At 42.9% G+C, this 18,774-nt stretch overlaps 1 protein-coding gene across 9 annotated transcripts in view; it reads right to left on the reverse strand.

Moving 5' to 3' along the window:
• Positions 1–627: 627 nt before the first annotated feature.
• DISP1 (dispatched RND transporter family member 1) overlaps positions 628–18,774 on the reverse strand; it is an 85,712-nt gene continuing 67,565 nt past the window's right edge. For all 9 annotated transcript variants that reach the window (XM_053383087.1, XM_053383086.1, XM_053383092.1 and 6 more), the window contains 5 exons: positions 18,174–18,297; positions 15,021–15,148; positions 14,072–14,169; positions 12,710–12,807; positions 628–4,241 (listed from right to left, as the gene is read on the reverse strand). In XM_053383087.1, coding sequence (XP_053239062.1) covers positions 1,332–4,241; positions 12,710–12,807; positions 14,072–14,169; positions 15,021–15,148; positions 18,174–18,297 — 3,358 coding nt within the window. In that variant the 3' untranslated portion in view covers positions 628–1,331. The remainder of the gene's footprint in view (positions 4,242–12,709; positions 12,808–14,071; positions 14,170–15,020; positions 15,149–18,173; positions 18,298–18,774) is intronic.

An 18,774-nucleotide genomic window follows, 5' to 3' on the forward strand; every position in this document is an offset into this window, starting at 1 on the left:
GCCGGAGGAGACTCTTGAGAGTCCCATGGACTGCAAGAAGATCAAACGCATCCATTCTTAAGGAAATCAGCCCTGAGTGGTCACTGGAAGGACAGATCATGAAGCTGAGGCTCCAAGACTTTGGCCACCTCATGAGAAGAGAAGACTCCCTGGAAAAGACCCTGATGTTGGGAAAGATGGAGGGCACAAGGAGAAGGGGACGACAGAGGACGAGATGGTTGGACAGTGTCTTCGAAGCTACAAACATGAGTCTGACCAAACTGCGGGAGGCAGTGGAAGACAGAAGTGCCTGGCGTGCTCTGGTCCATGGGGTCACGAAGAGTCGGACATGACTAAACAACTAAACAACAACAACAAATGTTTTATTTTTCAGCTTGTGTGGATGCATTGCTGTTTTTTTTCCACCAAGACCTAAATTAAACATGGCTTCATATTCTTGAGAACAATACCTAATTAACTTGTATGAGTTAAGAGAACTAACACACATACACCTTTCTTTTTAAGGAAGCATTTAATTCGAGAGTGTTAACTTTAATGTCTTTGTGTTTGACAGCTTGGCCAGGTTGGAATATTCTTACTTTTAAAAAGAGAAAAGATCTCCCCACAAAAAAAGACAGAACCAACAAGTTTAAGATTTATTATAGGTTTTTTTATTAGCAAACTTTCATGGGAAAGTTCTGGGTGTGCTAACAACAGCAGGCACATGGGCTTCACTGTTTGGCATATGACACTCAACAAAATTGCACTTTATTGTTATGGTTCTGTTACAATACCAGGAATTTTCAGGCCACAACTCAAAACCAAGCCTTTGTTGATGTACTGTTTTCTGTATATTTCCATTTATTCTGGTTAGCCCTCACACCTGAAGCAGTTTGTCGTAAGTTCTGGAGGCACTCAGTTTCAGTTTGCGGATTTTGCTTTGATTTAGATGTTCTGTTTTTGTTCCCATTTACTTCAGTGACTCTTACAACCCATTTGTCTCTGCAGTTATCACAAGAGTCCCTTCTGATTATTAGATACGTTTTTCTCCATTTCACAACAAGAGTGAACCAACACCCTTGAAGATAAACAGAGAAGAACTTGCTTCCTTTGGAGGAGTTCTCAAGTTCTCCTTGGCATTTGGAAGACTTCGGGATTGAAACAGTTGCTGTAAGTGGAGAAAAAATATTTCAGGGGCTATCTTAACCTGCTCTGTAGACAGTTACAGTGCAGAACTTGCTGGGACGGTAGTCACATATCTATCCAAAGAATGATGCAAAGCAGTTGTGCAAACTACAGAACTCTGGCTATGCACATTCCTGGACAAAGGAGAAGAGAGGTAGCATGAAGTTTCATTTGACCCCAAATTTTAACTGCTGACATGAGTGGGGGCTCCATTTCATGCTCACATGCTTATAATCAACTGAGCAACTACACTGCTGGTTTTGACATAAGAGCTGGCAAGTGGTGTCCTGCTCACCAGAAGACAACATGCCTATCCTGAATTCATTTTTGCTGCTTACGTTCAGGTCGCTGTTATACGCTGACTGGGGAAGGACGTGCTCATTTGCAAGCCTGCCATCTAAGAGCTCCGTGCACATGTGCGTTTCTTCATAGGTTCTCTTCTCTAACGTGCTGCAGTTGTTGGCATGGCATGCCAAAGGCTCCAATTCGTAATGCTCATGTTCCATGCCCGTTTTTTGACCTCTAGAGTCCAACTGATACTTACTGGCAGGCTGAGCTTTGTTTTGTTCCCCGTCCCCTTTGTTCCCCGACAGCGCCTGGGAAAAGGCGCTGCACTGCAGCCTTTTCGGCAGAGGAATCTGACCAAAAGTACCTTGGGGTCCAAGGCAACGGCACATGCACTGGAAGAAGAAGGTCGCAAAGCCCCAACTAATGCACATTATAAGCATCATGAATGTACCGAGCTGAGTATATGCCAGAACGGTGGAAGGCATCATCATGGCGCCGGCTACAAATGTGGTCAGCGCAGCCATAGCAATTGCCGAACCCATGCGGCTGAGGGAGAAGACTACTTTCCCTTCTCGGTCAGGATCGGGAGCTAAGCGATAAGCAACACCATAATGGACCGCGAAGTCTACCGATAAGCCGACAGCAACAGAAATGGTGACAGACTCCAAAACATTTAGCTCCCAGCCAAGAAGGACCAATGATCCAACTGTGACAAAAATGGTTCCTGCTATCGAAACTATTGCATAAAGGCTCAGTATGATATTCCATGTTGTGAGCAGCATTACGCTGAACGCAACAGCCACGGAAAGACCCATGGCAATCAAAGTGCCATCAGAGAGACTGTCCTGGAGATCATAGAACTCTAGATTGCTCACAAACCAACCACTGCTTAGACCCTCAGGGGCAGTGCTCAGCTCATCCGCAATCCAGGTATCTACCTCTTTGTAGAACTGATGCATCTTCTCGTAAGCCAAGGTGAAGAGGTAGGTGCTCTGGAACTCCAGTACTACTGCTCTGATGGTATCGTTGATGTCAAAGCGAGGCCCTGGGGTTTTGCTGTCTAAATGGTACCCTGTGCTTCTTTCAAGTTCCATGATGGCCCTCTTGATGCATAACTCAAAAACCTCCTGTTTATAGGGGAAGCTCCAGTGACTGCAGCACGGATAGAGAGCCGGCTCGTCGCAGTCCTGATTTTCCATCCACTGCTTAAACGTCTCAATGAAGCAGCTCGTGAAGTCCTGCTCTTCTGTTTGGTAGAAAAAGGTCTGATTTCTCAGCCTCTGGCAAAACTTCAGAATCCAGAGCTGTGAATCTGGGCTTGCAATATTGAAAGTGCTGTCCAGTTTCAGCTTCCCTTTGCTTTTGGGATTTAGGGGGTCCCCGTTATCCTCAGGAGAGACCCCCCAGATAATAGTGATTGGCATATGAAGCTCCTCTCCGTGGTGGACACGTTCAAACATGAACAGCTTTTTGTACTCAGCGTCATAGCGTTCAAAAGGGTGGGAAGACCTGAACACTTGAAACTCGGAGAGTTCCAGGGATGGCAGCTTCATCTTTGGATTCACACAGACGATGTATGCTCCCCCAACAGTTAAGGCCAGGAACCAGACCAACCAGATGTAGCGAAACCTGATAACTATGTGTGGCAACACTTTCTCAAAAAATATCCGGGATGCTTCTGACGCTGCGAAAGCAACCTTGCGGAACATTTGGCACAGCACTGTCCAGCAGCTTTTGTTATTGTACACACTTGCCTGAGGCTTTCTGAAGCAACTAAATATATTGAGTAGATACCGTTCGTGTAACACGACGACTGCAGGTAACCAGGTTACCATTAATACATAGTTCACCAATATGGCGGTGCCAGCATAAACACCAAAACATCTGATTGCTGTGATATTGCTGACATAATTGGCATAGAAGGCAGCGGCGGTGGTAAAACTGGTGACAAACATGGAAAGGGCAGCATGTTGCAGGGTGATGCTCACCGTCTCCGAAGTGGCAGCTTGAGACTTGTCAAATTTTGTGTAGTTCCACACATCGCACAATACGAAAGCATCATCCGCCCCAATCCCGACGAGAATAATCAGTGCAGTGAGGTTCATAAAGGGGAAAAATTCAAAATTAAATACTACCCGATAAAGAAAATAAGAAACGATCAAGGAGCTAATTATTGCAAACATAGTCATCAGTGTGATAAACATGGACTTGGTATATATGCACATGACTAAGAGAACAATCACAATGGCTATAGCAGGATACACAGTATCCATTAAAAGGTAATCTTGGAATAAACTATGCTTTATTCCAAACTCAATCCCTGTGATGGTGGTTATTCCATCTGAAGAGTTCCAGTTCTCAAAGTTATCCAGATAGATATTCATCATGCTCTCCCCTTTTTCAGTAGGTGAAAAGAGCATGCTGTACTTTAAAGCTGGTAAGACATAGTCTGTAGTCTTTGGGCTTAGAAAATCTTTGTCTACTAGGTAGTGGAGAATCTGGTAAACAGCATTGTACTTTGTACATTTACGAGGCACATTTGTACACTTGAGTTGGTCCTTCCTTCTGGCTGCCATATCCCAGCAATCTGGTCCCAGGGTCCCATTATAGTAGTATTTGGCACATGTACGGAGCTGCTTCAGAGTGTGAGAAACATCTTTCTCCACAAGCTTTTGACAGGATGATCTGTTGTTTAAAATGGCAATGTAATTGCCTAGCGTCCAGCTGGGGCAGCACGAAGCAGCAGTGGTCCTCTGGCAGAGATCACCAAACTGAGCATGGGATCGTATCTGCGTAAAGAAAGACAGAAAGAATTATAATAAGAAGCAGAAGTACAAAGCTCAAACACCATTTTAACATTTTCGTTGCCCACAAAAAAAATCTTCTTACCATCTCTAAAAATATTAGTTCCAACTGTGGGATTTCTCAAGCATTTGAGTGATTTGGAACCAATTCTTTGTGATCACAAATTGCACACACTTTTGAGCTCTGTCCTTCCCTTCTGCACATTTAGCAAGAGCAATTTATACTAAGCAATCAGTGGTTTTGATAGCAAATGAGATGTAATTTTAAAGGTAACATACTTTGTAGACTAAATTTACTGCTCATAGATTTATTTGAACACATACCAAAAAAGTCAATATACTCCATCAGAAATATATATTTTTTCTGTATACTGAAGGCAAAGGAAAATACAGGCACCGGGAATTCTCAACTGAGCAAGCTGCTGTAGCTACATTTATACAAATGTGAGTGCAAATTGGTTAAAACTGGTCACCTGGAAGTCTTGAGTGTATCTTTAACTACAGCCAAGAACAGAAAAATCATCTGATATAAAACAGGCTGACTTGTGTGGACAAAACTATAATTAAATTTTGCTTCTTTCCTCGGTTCTCAGTCAGGACTATGAATCCTTTCTTCACCAGATCAAGAAAAGGCAACAATGCAGGCAGACAGGTAAGTGGCTTGGTTAAGCGTTTATGTGGTACTTGAATTTCTCAATCACTTGACACGGCTGCCATTTCACAATGTTTCTAGGGTTATCACACATCTATTAAAGTTGCTGATGACCGCAGGAAAGTCATTTTCCTAGACATATTTAGAAGTTAACTGGCACAAACTGTGGCAAGTCTTCAATACCTTTTCAGACTAGTCTTTTGAACTGGTTCCCATGCTATCTTTTTGCATAGGGAATGTTGGAAGATATCTGTGTCAGGATCCGTCCTACTCTTGAGTAGGACCCTGGCAGAGAAACATGCCCGACTGGCATATTCTCTCCTTCCTGGTCGATTGTTCGGGAGCTTCAAAAGCTTTCTTCTGCCCGAACATCACAGCGACTGATGCCAACAGACATCAGCACAGTTAGGGATCCGCAGTGTTTGCGCAGTCAGCGTAACAGAACTCAGTAGCTCAGCATTTGGCTAATCTACATTTATTTACATATAAAGCACTCGGAGCATTCTGACTTTGCTGTCTGATGAGAAAGAGGAAGGAGCTAAGAGAAAGAACAGAGGACAATAGTCCCACTTCACAGAACACAGTAACACAAACATCCTGTCTCCCTCACTTCCCACTCTGTGGAGTCAAAACATACACAGTCATGTGATAGACAACAATCCCATGACTGCAGACACGGGGAATGAATCTCCAATAATCTGAGAGAGTTTCTTGGACAAGTTCAACCACTGTAACATGATGTGACAAAGAGGGTATGTACATACTATATCCCACAAGAGCAACAAACCTGTAACAACCCCCCCCCCAAAACCTCCAGTGTTACCTTTCCCTAACTGGTCAATGCATTCAGAGAATATACTGATATGTAGACTCATTCCATCACTCCCAGAAATCAGAATATATATATTTATGGAAATACAGGAGGGATAGGCTCCTTAATTTGTGTTGGCACACCTACTGAGGTGTGGGGATCTTTGTGGCACTGCTATTCAGAGGGCCAGGATACTCATTAGTTAGGCCTGCAAAGCTTCAGAATTAAGTTGTGCCTAATGTACATCTGGACTCACTAGTCAAATTTCCTACTTGGAATGCATAACAAAGGACCAATCCTGGATACACTTATGTACTTTCCCAATATTATCAGAGGATTAGTCTTACTAAGTCACTTACACATGTGCTTAAGCTTTTTGAAAGCCAGGCACATTTCAGACATCCAAACATTCTGGTTTTGAGTCATATTGAAATTGCTTTGGCTGATTATGTGCAATCCTTTTATAGCAGAGGCAAAAAAGAGCAGGATTTAGGAATTCTCCCGATCGTTATAAAAGATTTAATATGGCCTTAATTTTGTCAAACAATTTCAGAACAATAATGACCTAGCATTCCATAAAAACAGGATAATTCACATTTGATTGTTTCCAGATAAAAACACTCACACATGCAAGCTCAGGAAAAAACGAACAACCTAATAAATAAAAGGAAGCACTGGAATGCCATCTCTTTATTTTTCATGGCCCATGTCCAGTTGTATCAGGGAGGATACAACATGAAAGCCCTTCAGGTCAGCCAGACAAGCTGGGAGGGAAAAACAATCATCCACTTTACATATCCAAGTTCAATCTGAAACTGTGAGTTTGCTTGCTATTCCTCAACACACTGCAGACCTTACATATTTGCTGTTAAAGTAAGCCTCACAAAAGATAAAGATGAATTGGCTGTTAGAACTTGGAAAGAGAGACTTAGCCTGGAACTTATCAAAATACCTCATGAAAACATTGTTTTAGAAATACTGCTAACACATGCAAGGGTTAGGGGTCTGTTTTGTTGCTACATCAAAAGGTGTTGCCAAGGCCACTTTGTGTATGCGAGATTAGATGTATCATTGTGATGTTTTCCACTTGTTCTGCAACATCTAAAGAAAATATTGTGCTTAAATTATCTCTCTGTGGTTTTCAGATTTCTTACACTCCCAATGTGACCATGTGCTCTAGAACCCACACATTTCTTAGTAATACTATATTGTACAGCAGGAGGAACTTACCGTATTTTTCCGTGTATAAGACAAGGTTTCCCCCCTAAAAAATAATGTCCAAAATTTCAGGGAGTCTTATACACGGATGGATCTCCCCCCATTTTCTTAAATTGGAGTCCCTCAAAATAAGGGGCGTATTAAAAATACAGTACCTCTGCTCCTGCAGATGTTGCTGGACTGCAATGTCCATCATCTTCCATTACTTATGGTGGCTAGGGCTGGTGGGAGTTGAAGCCCAACAACATCAGAAGGACAGCAGTTTAGCCATCTCTATTTTAAGAGAAGACTGGTAATGGCAGACGACCTGTCTTTTAGGGGGCTTTATCTATGTTTCACACTGGAGAATGAGGACACGCTTCCAAGAAACCCCAGAGTTCCTCAGCAAACAGTTTGAAAGCAGTTGCTACGTGTTTGTTTATTAATCTATGACTTGGCTTTCACATAAATTTCAAGGTGATTAACAATCATACAATAGAAAGATGTGGGCAGTGGCAGTAAAAGCCCTGCTGTGGACGGGGGCTTCTGATAGCTTAGAGACTTCACAGAGAGCTTCTTTTGCAGAACAAAGCGACCTCCTGGGTATATAAGAGGTAAGACCTCAAACCACCTGGTCCCCAAACTGTTTCAAGCCATGTATGTTAGTACCAAAACCTTGAACTTGACCTAGCAGCAATTAGCAAGCATTGTAGATCCTGCAGACAAGGTGTTGTGTGCTGGCTGCAGTTCGCTCCCCACAGGCAGCCTAGCTGCCATATTCTGCAGCAGCTACAGCAGGGGTAAGGCAACCTAAGGCCCGGATGTAGCCCAATCGCCTTCTCAATCCGGCCCGCAGACGGTCAGGGAATCAGCGTGTTTTTACATGAATAGAATGTGTCCTTTTATTTAAAATGCATCTCTGGGTTATTTGTGGGGCCTGCCTGCATGAGTAGAATGTGTCCTTTTATTTAAAATGCATCTCTGGGTTATTTGTGGGGCATAGGAATTCATTCACCACCACCCCCGCAAATATAATCCGGCCCACCACATGGTCTGAGGGATGGTGGATTGGCCCATGGCTGAAAAAGGTTGCTGATCCCTGAACTACAGCTTCCAGAACAATGTCAAGCATTGCCCCCTCCGAGAGAACACTGCAGCAATTCAAACTTGAGGCTACCCTGCATGGTCAAGCTGTCCTAATTGAGAAACTGCTGTAGAAGTCTGTAGAAGGCACTCCAAGATCATCAGTAACAGAGCAGCATCTAGGGCAGGCATGTCAAAACTCCGTTTTGGGGGCATAATTCAGCCCGCTGGAACCCCATAGCAGTATATGTCTGGGGGTAAAATACTCAACAACTTCAATCCTAAAGAAAAAGCTCAACAACTTTGGTCGGCCCTCATGCATGGTCACTTCATCAAATCTGGCCCCCTTTGAAAAGTTTGGGCACCCCCAGATCTAGGGAAACCCCCAGACCACACACCTATTTCTTCAAGGATAGTGCAACATCATACAGGGCAGGCAACTGTCTAACTTCCCCAACCTGGGAACTGCACACTCACAGAGCTTCCGTCTTGCCAGGATTCACACGCATCCAGACATTGATTCAGCACTTGCTTAAAGGTAAAAAGGTAAAGGTACCCCTGCCCGTACGGGCCAGTCTTGACAGACTCTGGGGTTGTGTGCCCATCTCACTCAAGAGGCCGGGGGCCAGCGCTGTCCGGAGACACTTCTGGGTCACGTGGCCAGCGTGACAAAGCTGCATCTGGCGAGCCAGCGCAGCACACGGAAACGCCGTTTACCTTCCCGCCAGTAAGCGGTCCCTATTTATCTACTTGCACCCGGGGGTGCTTTCGAACTGCTAGGTTGGCAGGCGCTGGGACCGAGCAGCGGGAGCGCACCCCGCCGCGGGGATTCGAACCGCCGACCTTTCGATCGGCAAGCCCTAGGCGCTGAGGCTTTTACCCACAGCGCCACCCGCGTCCTAGCACTTGCTTAGCTGGTCCTAATTCTCTGTTATAGTGGCACAGAGTTGGGTATCAGCAATGAATGGATGACACCTCACTCCAAATCTCCTAACGACCAATCCCAATAACTTCATATAGATGCTCAATAGCATTGGAAGCTAATACATTGCTCTGCAGCACTCAAAAGCCAGGAAACTGAGAAACACTCATCCAATACTATCTTCTGGAACCTTTCATGGAGATATGACCAGAACCATGGCAGAACAGTGCCCCCAGTGCCAATCTCCCAAGGCTGGTCGAAGAAGATACCATGGCTGATAATATCAAAAGCCAATGAGAAATCAACCAGAAGCAGTAGGGTCACACTCCCCCTCCCCAGGCCAATTTAGTCCCAAACCCTGTTCTAAACTCAGACTGAAATAGTTCTAGACCAGGGGTCAGCAAACTTTTCCAGCAGGGGGCCGGTCCACTGTTCCTCAGACCTTGTGGGAAGCCAGAGTATATTTTGGAAAAAATAATAATGAACGAATTCCTATGCCCCACAAATAACCCAGAGATGCATTTTAAATAAAAGGACACATTCTACTCATGTAAAAACACGCTGATTCCTGGACCGTCCGCGGGCTGGATTGAGAAGGCGATTGGGCCGCATCCGGTCCCCAGGCCTTAGTTTGCCTACCCATGTTCTAGACAAATGTATACATCTACTTGCAGCATGATTTTCCTATACTGGAATCTCACTTGTGAGTCTGTTTTTAAGAAGGACCCTGGAGAAGATTTCTAGGTCAATTAAAAACTAAAAGCATATGATCGATTTTTAAAAGGGCTTAAACGTTAGCAATATACAAACGGGGGGCTGAATCCTGTAGCCATTCTGCATATGGCATTAACATTAAGATTATGTGGGTGCAATGTGTGAAGAATTATAGGATCTTTTCCCTAGCATAAGTAAACCAGATGGCTAAAGCTGATACAGCATGCCCAAGACAATTTGTGTATGACTGGTACACAGCTGGCAATACAATTTATAATATCCCGCCTCCTCTTATGGAAATGCTGGGAATTTAATCAAAGTTTCCATTAAAACACATAATGGCACAGAAAGGAAATATGGCAGACCTTAAACTTAAACTTTCAAAACACCAAACGAGTTGGATTTGCTTCCACATGAGTTAATGGCATTGACTTGAGTACAAGAGGAGTCAGGCCTTTAAAGGAACATGAACTGGAAAGAGATACGGATAGCAGGCAACAAGAGAGAGACATTAATAAAGATGAAAGACCACAGAAGACATCAATGCCTCATTACTGGGCAAGACAGCCTCAGTTCAAAGATCCAGAGGTTTGCAATAGGATAGAGCTGTTTTCTAAATACAAGACACACTTAAAAACACCACCTATTTCCATATGGCTTGAACAGCCAATGAATCTTTAAAAAATGATTCCGTTAGAATAACTAAATGCACTTCCCATTCCCCTAGCTCATTCAGTATTGAAAGCTTTTCTAACAAGAAGCCATCATGTTAATATCTGGGTAATACAGTGGTACCTCAGGTTACAGACGCTTCAGGTTACAGATTTCGCTAACCCAGAAATAGTACCTTGGGTTAAGAGCTTTGCTTCAGGATGAGAACAGAAATCGCGCGGCAGCAGCGGGAGGCCCCATTAGCTAAAGTGGTACCACAGGTTAAGAACGGACCTCCAGAACAAATTAAGTTCTTAACCCGAGGTAGCACTGTATTGCTACTTCTCCAAATTCTCATGATAGCATCTACAGGGATAGCAAATAACTTGAGAAGCTATCATCTGGTTTAAAAGTAGCCCACAATTTCAACTCAACCCCAGTTGGGATTATGCTAGACATCGTCCTCATCATCATAATGATAATAAAAATTATTCAAGTGCCTCTAAAGTAAACATCCATGCAAGTGTGCTGCAAAGCTGTCAAGCTGCTTGAATAAAATTATGTTATAAAATAAATGGCTTGTTTGCTTTATTATAATCACGTAGAACTGGAAAATATTTTAAAAGCACTATTACAAGCTCTTCATCTTGAATTCAGTGTTCTTTTGTAATTTTGTGGTGCTTCAAAAACAGGTTTTCTTTCATTCTTTTTTCAAAAGCAGAGTATTATTATTAAGCAGTAACTGAAACATTTCCCCTTATATCTAGCGTGCAGGTTGGGTTGTGAAAGCCTTGCAACAATGAATGATTACGTGAACCCTAAAGAAGTTATTACGCATTCATTCCTGCACACACACCCCACAACTGAGTGCTCGTACTTCCACTTGCATGGATTCTTGCATTGTTGGGCATAACAATCCGATAACCCACAAAAATCTAGTTTTCCATTTCCCCACCAGCCTGCTAAGCAGCACTGTGAGGGGCAAACTACAAGTGACACCAATCTGTGGTTTGTCTGTGGCTTTTTTTCCGGAAATAGCCAGCACAGGACACCAGGCCCAGATTGAAACCATGGTGAGAGGAGCAGAGGGACAACAGCCCTTTTGTCTCCTGCTGTGGGTTAAACCCCAGAGCCTAGGGCTTGCCAATCAGAAGGTCGGCAGTTCGAATCCCCGCAATGGGGTGAGCTCCTGTTGCTCGGTCCCTGCTCCTGCCAACCTAGCAGTTTGAAAGCACGTCGAAGTGCAAGTAGATAAATAGGTACCGCTCCAGCGGGAAGGTAAATGGCGTTTCCGTGCGCTGCTCTGGTTCGCCAGAAGTGGTTTAGTCATGCTGGCCACATGACCCGGAAGCTGTACGCCGGCTTCCTCGGCCAATAAAGCAAGATGAGTGTTGCAACCCCGGAGTCGGCCACGACTGGACCTAATGGTCAGGGGTCCCTTTACCTTTACCCTTTACCCAATCTGGACTGGACCCCAGCACATGCAGTTTGCATGGTGACCCAATCCGGATCAGGACCATGAACCAACCATATTTTGAGGCTCCAGCACCTGTCAAAGTATACCAACTACTGTAGATTCAGAGAGTGACAAGCTCACATATCATAGATATACAATATGAACATACTCTCTTCACTTTACCAAAGACCTTGCATCAGTTAAGGTCCATTAGTTAAAACCAGACTTCATTCTCAACTATATGCAACGTTAACTTCTAACACATGCAGGAGGAACTCACGGAGTCCCTGAGGCTGCCTGTTACTTTTTACATTTTGGTTCCTTGGGGGAATAAAAAAAGGCCCTAACTATTTTGATGATGGAAAACATTCTCTCCTGATCAGAGCAGTCAAGACCAAAGTGTCTTCTTTCATCCCCCTGTGCTCTGAAGAGGAAGCAAACTTTGCTTTCTCAGAACACCACGATCTGGATTGAATTATTTTGGGGGGCTGCAGGGGGTATTTACGCAAGTTACTGTATATATGTCTGCGTTCCCTATTGCCAACCTATTCCCTTTTGGACTTACAAACCTAAGCAACTCACGGAATCACACACAAGAAAACTACTTTAAGGAGTATTGTAAACGGGCAAAAAATACTTCCTCGCCAAGATGACAAAACAATCAATGAGAAAGACAAAGTCTTATTCTGAAAGATGCATACTAAATCCTGCTCCTCTCCTCAGACAAAGTATTCAGAATAGGAATGGGTAGGAAAAAATGAAACAGACTGCACTGTTAACCTTGAGAAGAGGTCATAAAGAAATGTTGGGCAGCATTATCATCACCACTGTAAAAGGCAAAGTTTCTTTTGTCCTAATGGTTGCCTGCCAATAAGTGCCCCGTGACAAGCAAGACTTTAGTAATTATCAAAGACAAGAACACGAAGTTTCACATTTAGTCATATGGAAATTTGATATCGGTACTTACTCTCATATTATCCACATTGCACATGGATTTTATTGCAGGTAAATTCCACAAGTTATTTCCATCTGCTGATGTAAATACCACTCGGGAATAGCGATCACCTGAAATAAGATTGACATATCAAGAAGGTTTCTGATGTTATAGACCTTGAGAGTTAAAGTGTAGGGTATGTTCTAGTTCAGTAGCATCCTGGGACACTCTCTTAGTCTAACCCACCTCAAAAGGTTGTTGTGGGAATAGGATGGGTGTGGAGAAGCATTTACGCAGTCTTGAACTTCATGGAGGAAAGGCGGAATTATAATGTAATGAATAAAATATATAGCCTAGCTAAATTGGTGTGCCTAAACCATCTTCTGTACTATATCAACATATAGAAACTAATTGCCAAGAAAAGCAGCACATAGAAACTGGGGGATGTTTTATAAAGTTAACATTCATTTTCAGAAATGTTGAGTTTGTAATAATCAGTTGCTAGAGTCAAGTGTCTTATTTTAGTGCATACACTTTCAGTATCAATATACTTTGAAAAATAGCGCCAAAGGGACCAATGTGTTATTGGTGTGAGTGGGTTGGGCTAAAAGAAGAAGGAGGAGGATTTACACCTCCCCCTTTGTTCTAGCACCAAGGAGAAGCAAGCATTCAGATATCCATTTACTTCCAGTGGTGAGAAAGGAGGACATGCAAAATGCCCTTTCTTCCCACACCACAAACTTCACAAAGCTGCAGCTGGTAAGGAAGTAAAAAATTGATTTCCTGGAAATATCGTGCAGGATTCATCTAATGAACCCTGATAGCAGAAGCCATGTGCAGGACTTCTGTTCGTGTGGCGTCTCCTTCCCCGTGTGCCCCCGACAACGGGCTGGGGGGTGTATCTAGAGACTCCCCAGACAGTGACTGCAGAGGGGAGAGAGGATTGTTCTGTCTGATATGCTTGTGTAGACCCACTGTTTCTAGTACCAGGACACTGAATTCCACCCATGCACATTTTCGTATCACTAGTGTGTGTGTGTGGGGGGGGAAACAAGTGCATGTTAAATGCCACTACTATGGTGATAATCTCTAAATGTAGTAAAGAACTTGTAGCTTGGTAATCATCCCTTGCTTTTCAACAACTGAAAAGAACATTTCCTAGGAAATTGAAAAGGTCAATAGATAGCACCAACTGTACGTAAAATATTAGTTAATCTTCCTCACATGCTTTAGATCAGGCATAGGCAAACTCGGCCCTCCAGATGTTTTGGGACTACAACTCCCATCACCCCTAGCTAACAGGACCAGTTGCAGTCCCAAAACATCTGGAGGGCCGAGTTTGCCTATGCCTGCTTTAGATTCATTTCCTAACATTTTTGCACACTTAACACTCACTTGGAATGTCGCAGAAAAAGCTGTCCTTGTGGAAATTCCAGTCTGCTTCCCTCTTCTCTCTTTCATAGTGATCATCTGAATATCGGTTATCTCGATGGCTAAGAGAGAACAAATTTTCATCTTTGAAAATATAGCATTCGAACAGCTTACACTTTTAACAGTTATCTTTGTTTCAATAGTAACTGCACAAAAAGATGGGGTGGGATGAAGTGCCATGAAGATACATGTACTCCATTTTTGTTGGGTGCTAAAGACATACCTCTTTACTCAGATGTTTGGGACTTCTTGGGGGTGTCACTGGTTAGGGTCAGGAAAAGCTGGTTGGCAGAACAGTTTTTGGCAGGGATGGGGAACTTATGTCTCCCACTACCTGCGAGATAACTCTGACAGGTGGGTGGAGCAACCAGCCCATGAATCACTTAGAAATAAATTAATTAAAAGATTGCTGAATGCAGGAGGGAGGGGGATGAATACCTATCCACAACCGAACAAAGAACAAGCTGCTCCTACCATGATTTTCAAGAACAGTTCTATCCTTAAAAGAACACTAACATAAAACAGGGTCAACAACATCATTACTCTGTGTTCTCTGCTTTTTATACTAATATGGGCATACTGCCCCATTACACATTTTCGGCTGTGGCTGCCGGATAAAGTAAGAATTCCCTAAGAAAATAAATCAAGTTTCACATGACTTCCAGGGTTTAAGAGTTCAAATATTCAAAATAGTTTTTTATATCACTGTAAATGCTTGTTAGCATGCCACCTTGTTATTAACACTGACCAGGGCTTATGATTAAGAGAGCCAGATGTTAAAAGTGTGCAGTGCTATTTTTGCTGTATGGTGGGGGGGGGGAGGAGAGGTTTAAAATAAGTTCCCACATTTTGTTTCATATGATACATAAGTGGAAAACAACAGCAGAAGAGATCATGGTTGAAAAGCTCTTACCTCTTAGCCTGCTCATCTGCATATTTGAAAGGATAGTTTGCTAAGGTTGCTTTGTAGCCTGTGTTTTTCACCATATTATTCCAGGTAACCAGCCGCTGTCCTATTGCAGTTCCTCTTGGCTCAAAACCCTATGGCAAAACATTAGAGAGCTTTTTTAGTGCATGCCATCCTTCTATTTGAAAAGGATGTTAGCAAGTCCAATTGATGAGAAACCTTCATTAGAAAGCCCTCTCTCTGCAGTCTTATGCAACAAATTCACTACCATCAAGTCTTGCTCTTCCATAGGCCAAGGAAGACACAGATTGAGCATTCTGGGGACCAGTGGATAGAAATGTTTTAATTATCCTCCCCTCTTCCCTCTCCATCCCCACCATGGGCCTTTCAAAGGTCACCTTTGGGAAGCTGCTATTTGCATTGAAAGGGAAGCTCCCATAGGTGACAATGGAGATTTCAGAGGGATAATTTTTGTTGGGATTGTGGCAGAGAGCGCGAGAGCGCAAATATGAGAGTGAAACTTCTCCAGTCCAAGGTCCCCAGGCTGCTCGTTAACACCATTCATGCAATTAATGGTGTGCCTAGCGTGGTTCTTAGTTGTTTGAGAGTTTTCCTACAATGTATTCAATCCCTATGGTAGTTCAAGAGGGAAAATATAGCTGCTCAAGTAATAAGCCTACAAACTGTGATGTCTAGACCCTGACTGAAATATAGCTTTAGGTGTGCCTGCAATAAAATGAAATTGTCTAAAGCTTGCCAACTTTTGTTTCTTTAAAAATAAGATAAAATTAGAGGGGTTGGACTCATATCCTTGCCTTGTTTAACCATTTATGGATTCTTATGTCTATGCCAACAGTGGCACATTTAATGTCTAATGAGGAGCACGCTACAGCCGACTTCACCTAAATAGTTCAACCAGATGGTTCTGCGACAACTTTTAATAGTGTAGTTATTCTCTCCCCCTGCCCCCAGCCCAGAAGACTCTCCGTACCTTTGATGGCTTGTTTTTTATTGTTAGCAAAGCCGATTACTAACCAAATATTCCTCTTTCATCTTCATGCTGCCATTGTTTGCATGCTCTGTTGTCTCTGTCTCGAGAGACCACACAATTCCCATATTGCTCACACTGGGCTTTGAAATGTATGAAGCTGTTCTCCAATAACCTAAGCATGTGTAGACGTGCTCCACATGAAAAAAACACCCCTGAGATTGTGCAAAGCCACCTCCATAATAGTTGCTACATGCAGCGATCCATCAGTACGAAGTGCCTCACTACTGGCGGCCATCATCTGGTTTGTCTCCATGTGATGTAAAAACACCCTATCAGAGTTGCTTTGCAGTACAGAGAGAAACTGACAGTGTTCAATACATGTGCAAAAATCTGCACCCAGTAGTTTGCTGCATGAGCAGCTAAGTTGTGCAGTCATGGAGATTGTGTTAAGCAGGCTGTGATTTCCACAACCCCTTGATCATTGTTGTATTGCCACTGTTATCCTCTTTACTGTCTCTGATTACCAAAATGCCTGACCACTGAGGCTAAATGCCAGGCAAGAACGGAAGACTGCAACAATTTCATTGTGGTGTAGTAGTAGTAGTAGTAGTAGTAGTAGAAGAAGAAGAGTTTGGATTTGATATCCCGCTTTATCACTACCTGAAGGAGTCTCAAAGTGGCTAACATTCTCCTTTCCCTTCCTCCCTCACAACAAACACTCTGTGAGGTGAGTGGGGCTGAGAGACTTCAAAGAAGTGTGACTGGCCCAAGGTCACCCAGCAGCTGCATGTGGAGGAGCGGAGACATGAACCCGGTTCCCCAGATTACGAGTCTACTGCTCTTAACCACTTTGACCTGAGAGACCAGGGATCAAATCCCCACCCAGCTGTGAAGCTCACCGGGTGATCTTGGGCGTGTTTCGCCCGACCTACCTCACAGGGTTGTTGTGAAGAGACAATGTGGGGGAAGAGACATGTGTACCTTCTTGGAGTAAAAGTGGAGGGATATAAATGTAACATAAAAAACCCCCACTGGGTGATGACCCCAAGGGTCATCTAGTTCACCCCACTGCAACGCAGGAATCTCAACTAAAGATGTTATTGTCCCAGAGTTGGAAAGATGACAAAGTCCCTACCAGAGAAGAATGGCAAGCCAAGTTGATCGACTATGCCGAGATGGCAAAGCTGACGTGAAAACTCAGAAACCAAGAGGATTTAAACTTTATAAAAGAATGGGAAAAACTTACAAGTTATTTAGGAGGCCATTGCACGCTGATGGAAACAAGAGCAGGATTATGACACACTTGTAGTGTAAAAAAACATTGTGGATAATATGGTTTGATATAAAAACTGGAGTACAGATTAATATGCACAGTTGCAGATGTTCAAAATAAGACTCCGTGGACGGGATTGGGGGAAGTCGCAAGATTCAGAGAATCTCCACATACAGTATTGCTCTACTGATTTGAGTTTATTTGTACTTTTTATTTGTAAAATTAATTAAATGTCTTTTTAAAAAGCCCAAAACTAAAGATACTCAGAAGTTCTTCACAAAGCCCCCCCCCCTTAAACTGCATCCTCCCAAAATTGCCTCAGGAGGGGCCAGCAAGCAGGGGATTGGAAGAGGATTGTTCCATTGGGTGAGCTGTTATGCTTACACAGACAGAATGTTTCTAATAGTGTAATGTTGAACTCCACCCATTGACTTCAATGCGTCTACTCCAAATATGATTACACAATACTTTTGGTAAACTCATTTTAAAATTTAACAGGATAGATATTCCATGTACCATTTCATAACACTGATGGTGTTATACTCTATAATCTAGTCATTACCATTTAATAAACCCATAATCTTCCTTTTACTGGAGTTGCCTTCTATACAGCACATTCAAAACTGAAATTATTTTCAGAGGTGGTGCTAGAAGAAATCTTTTCAATTTGTGTGTTATTGATTAAAAGGTTCAGCAGCTGCGCAGACATATTTGAAGACATCTGGGCTCAACTACCAAACTTCATAAATATTCAGATTTGGCGTTTTGATTTGCGCACATCTGTATTTGAAAGCAATATAATACATTTGCTGAGAATTCTTACAGCTCTCTGCTTACCATTACTGCTGGAAATAACACAACGATTTGACAGCACAAGATGATAATGTTTACTTACCAATAATGGATCAGAGAAGTCTGGAAGATCTGGGACTAGTATTCCAACCAACGCACACACCACAATTAACACAGTACACATGCCTAAAACCACCACCGGCCAGTCAGCTATCAGAGCTGCATAGCTAGAAGAAAATGGAAAATAACTATTTAAAAGGGGAAGGCTTGTGTGTGTGTGTGTGTGTGTGTGTGTGTAGAACCAAGGAGAAGATAAATTTTATTTTAAATCTGTTTTTAATTCATGAAGGTAATTTAAAAAAGAAAAACAATTGCCACAATGTTTGTGGCAATTTAGAAGTGGCACTTCCAAAATACATCAGGCTGATAACCAATGTTGCACGAATGCAACAGGACTACTGCTTCCTCTCATTCTACTTGCAGTCTCCCCTGTGTCCCCGAAATCTGCTCCAGAGTATTGCGAGATTTTTTAAATTTCTTCCTCAAGTTCATGTTTTTGGTTTGGTCAGAATATTTCCAAATTCAATACCAAAAGTAAACCCCATACAATGTTAGAACATGAGAAGGGCTAGGCTCCAGCTCTTCTGTAAAGGGTTTCAGGGATTTAATGTAATTAGATTGCAAAACATGGAAATGTAATTTTG

The sequence above is a fragment of the Podarcis raffonei genome, chromosome 3, assembly GCF_027172205.1.
Source record: "Podarcis raffonei isolate rPodRaf1 chromosome 3, rPodRaf1.pri, whole genome shotgun sequence".
NCBI lineage: Eukaryota > Metazoa > Chordata > Lepidosauria > Squamata > Lacertidae > Podarcis > Podarcis raffonei.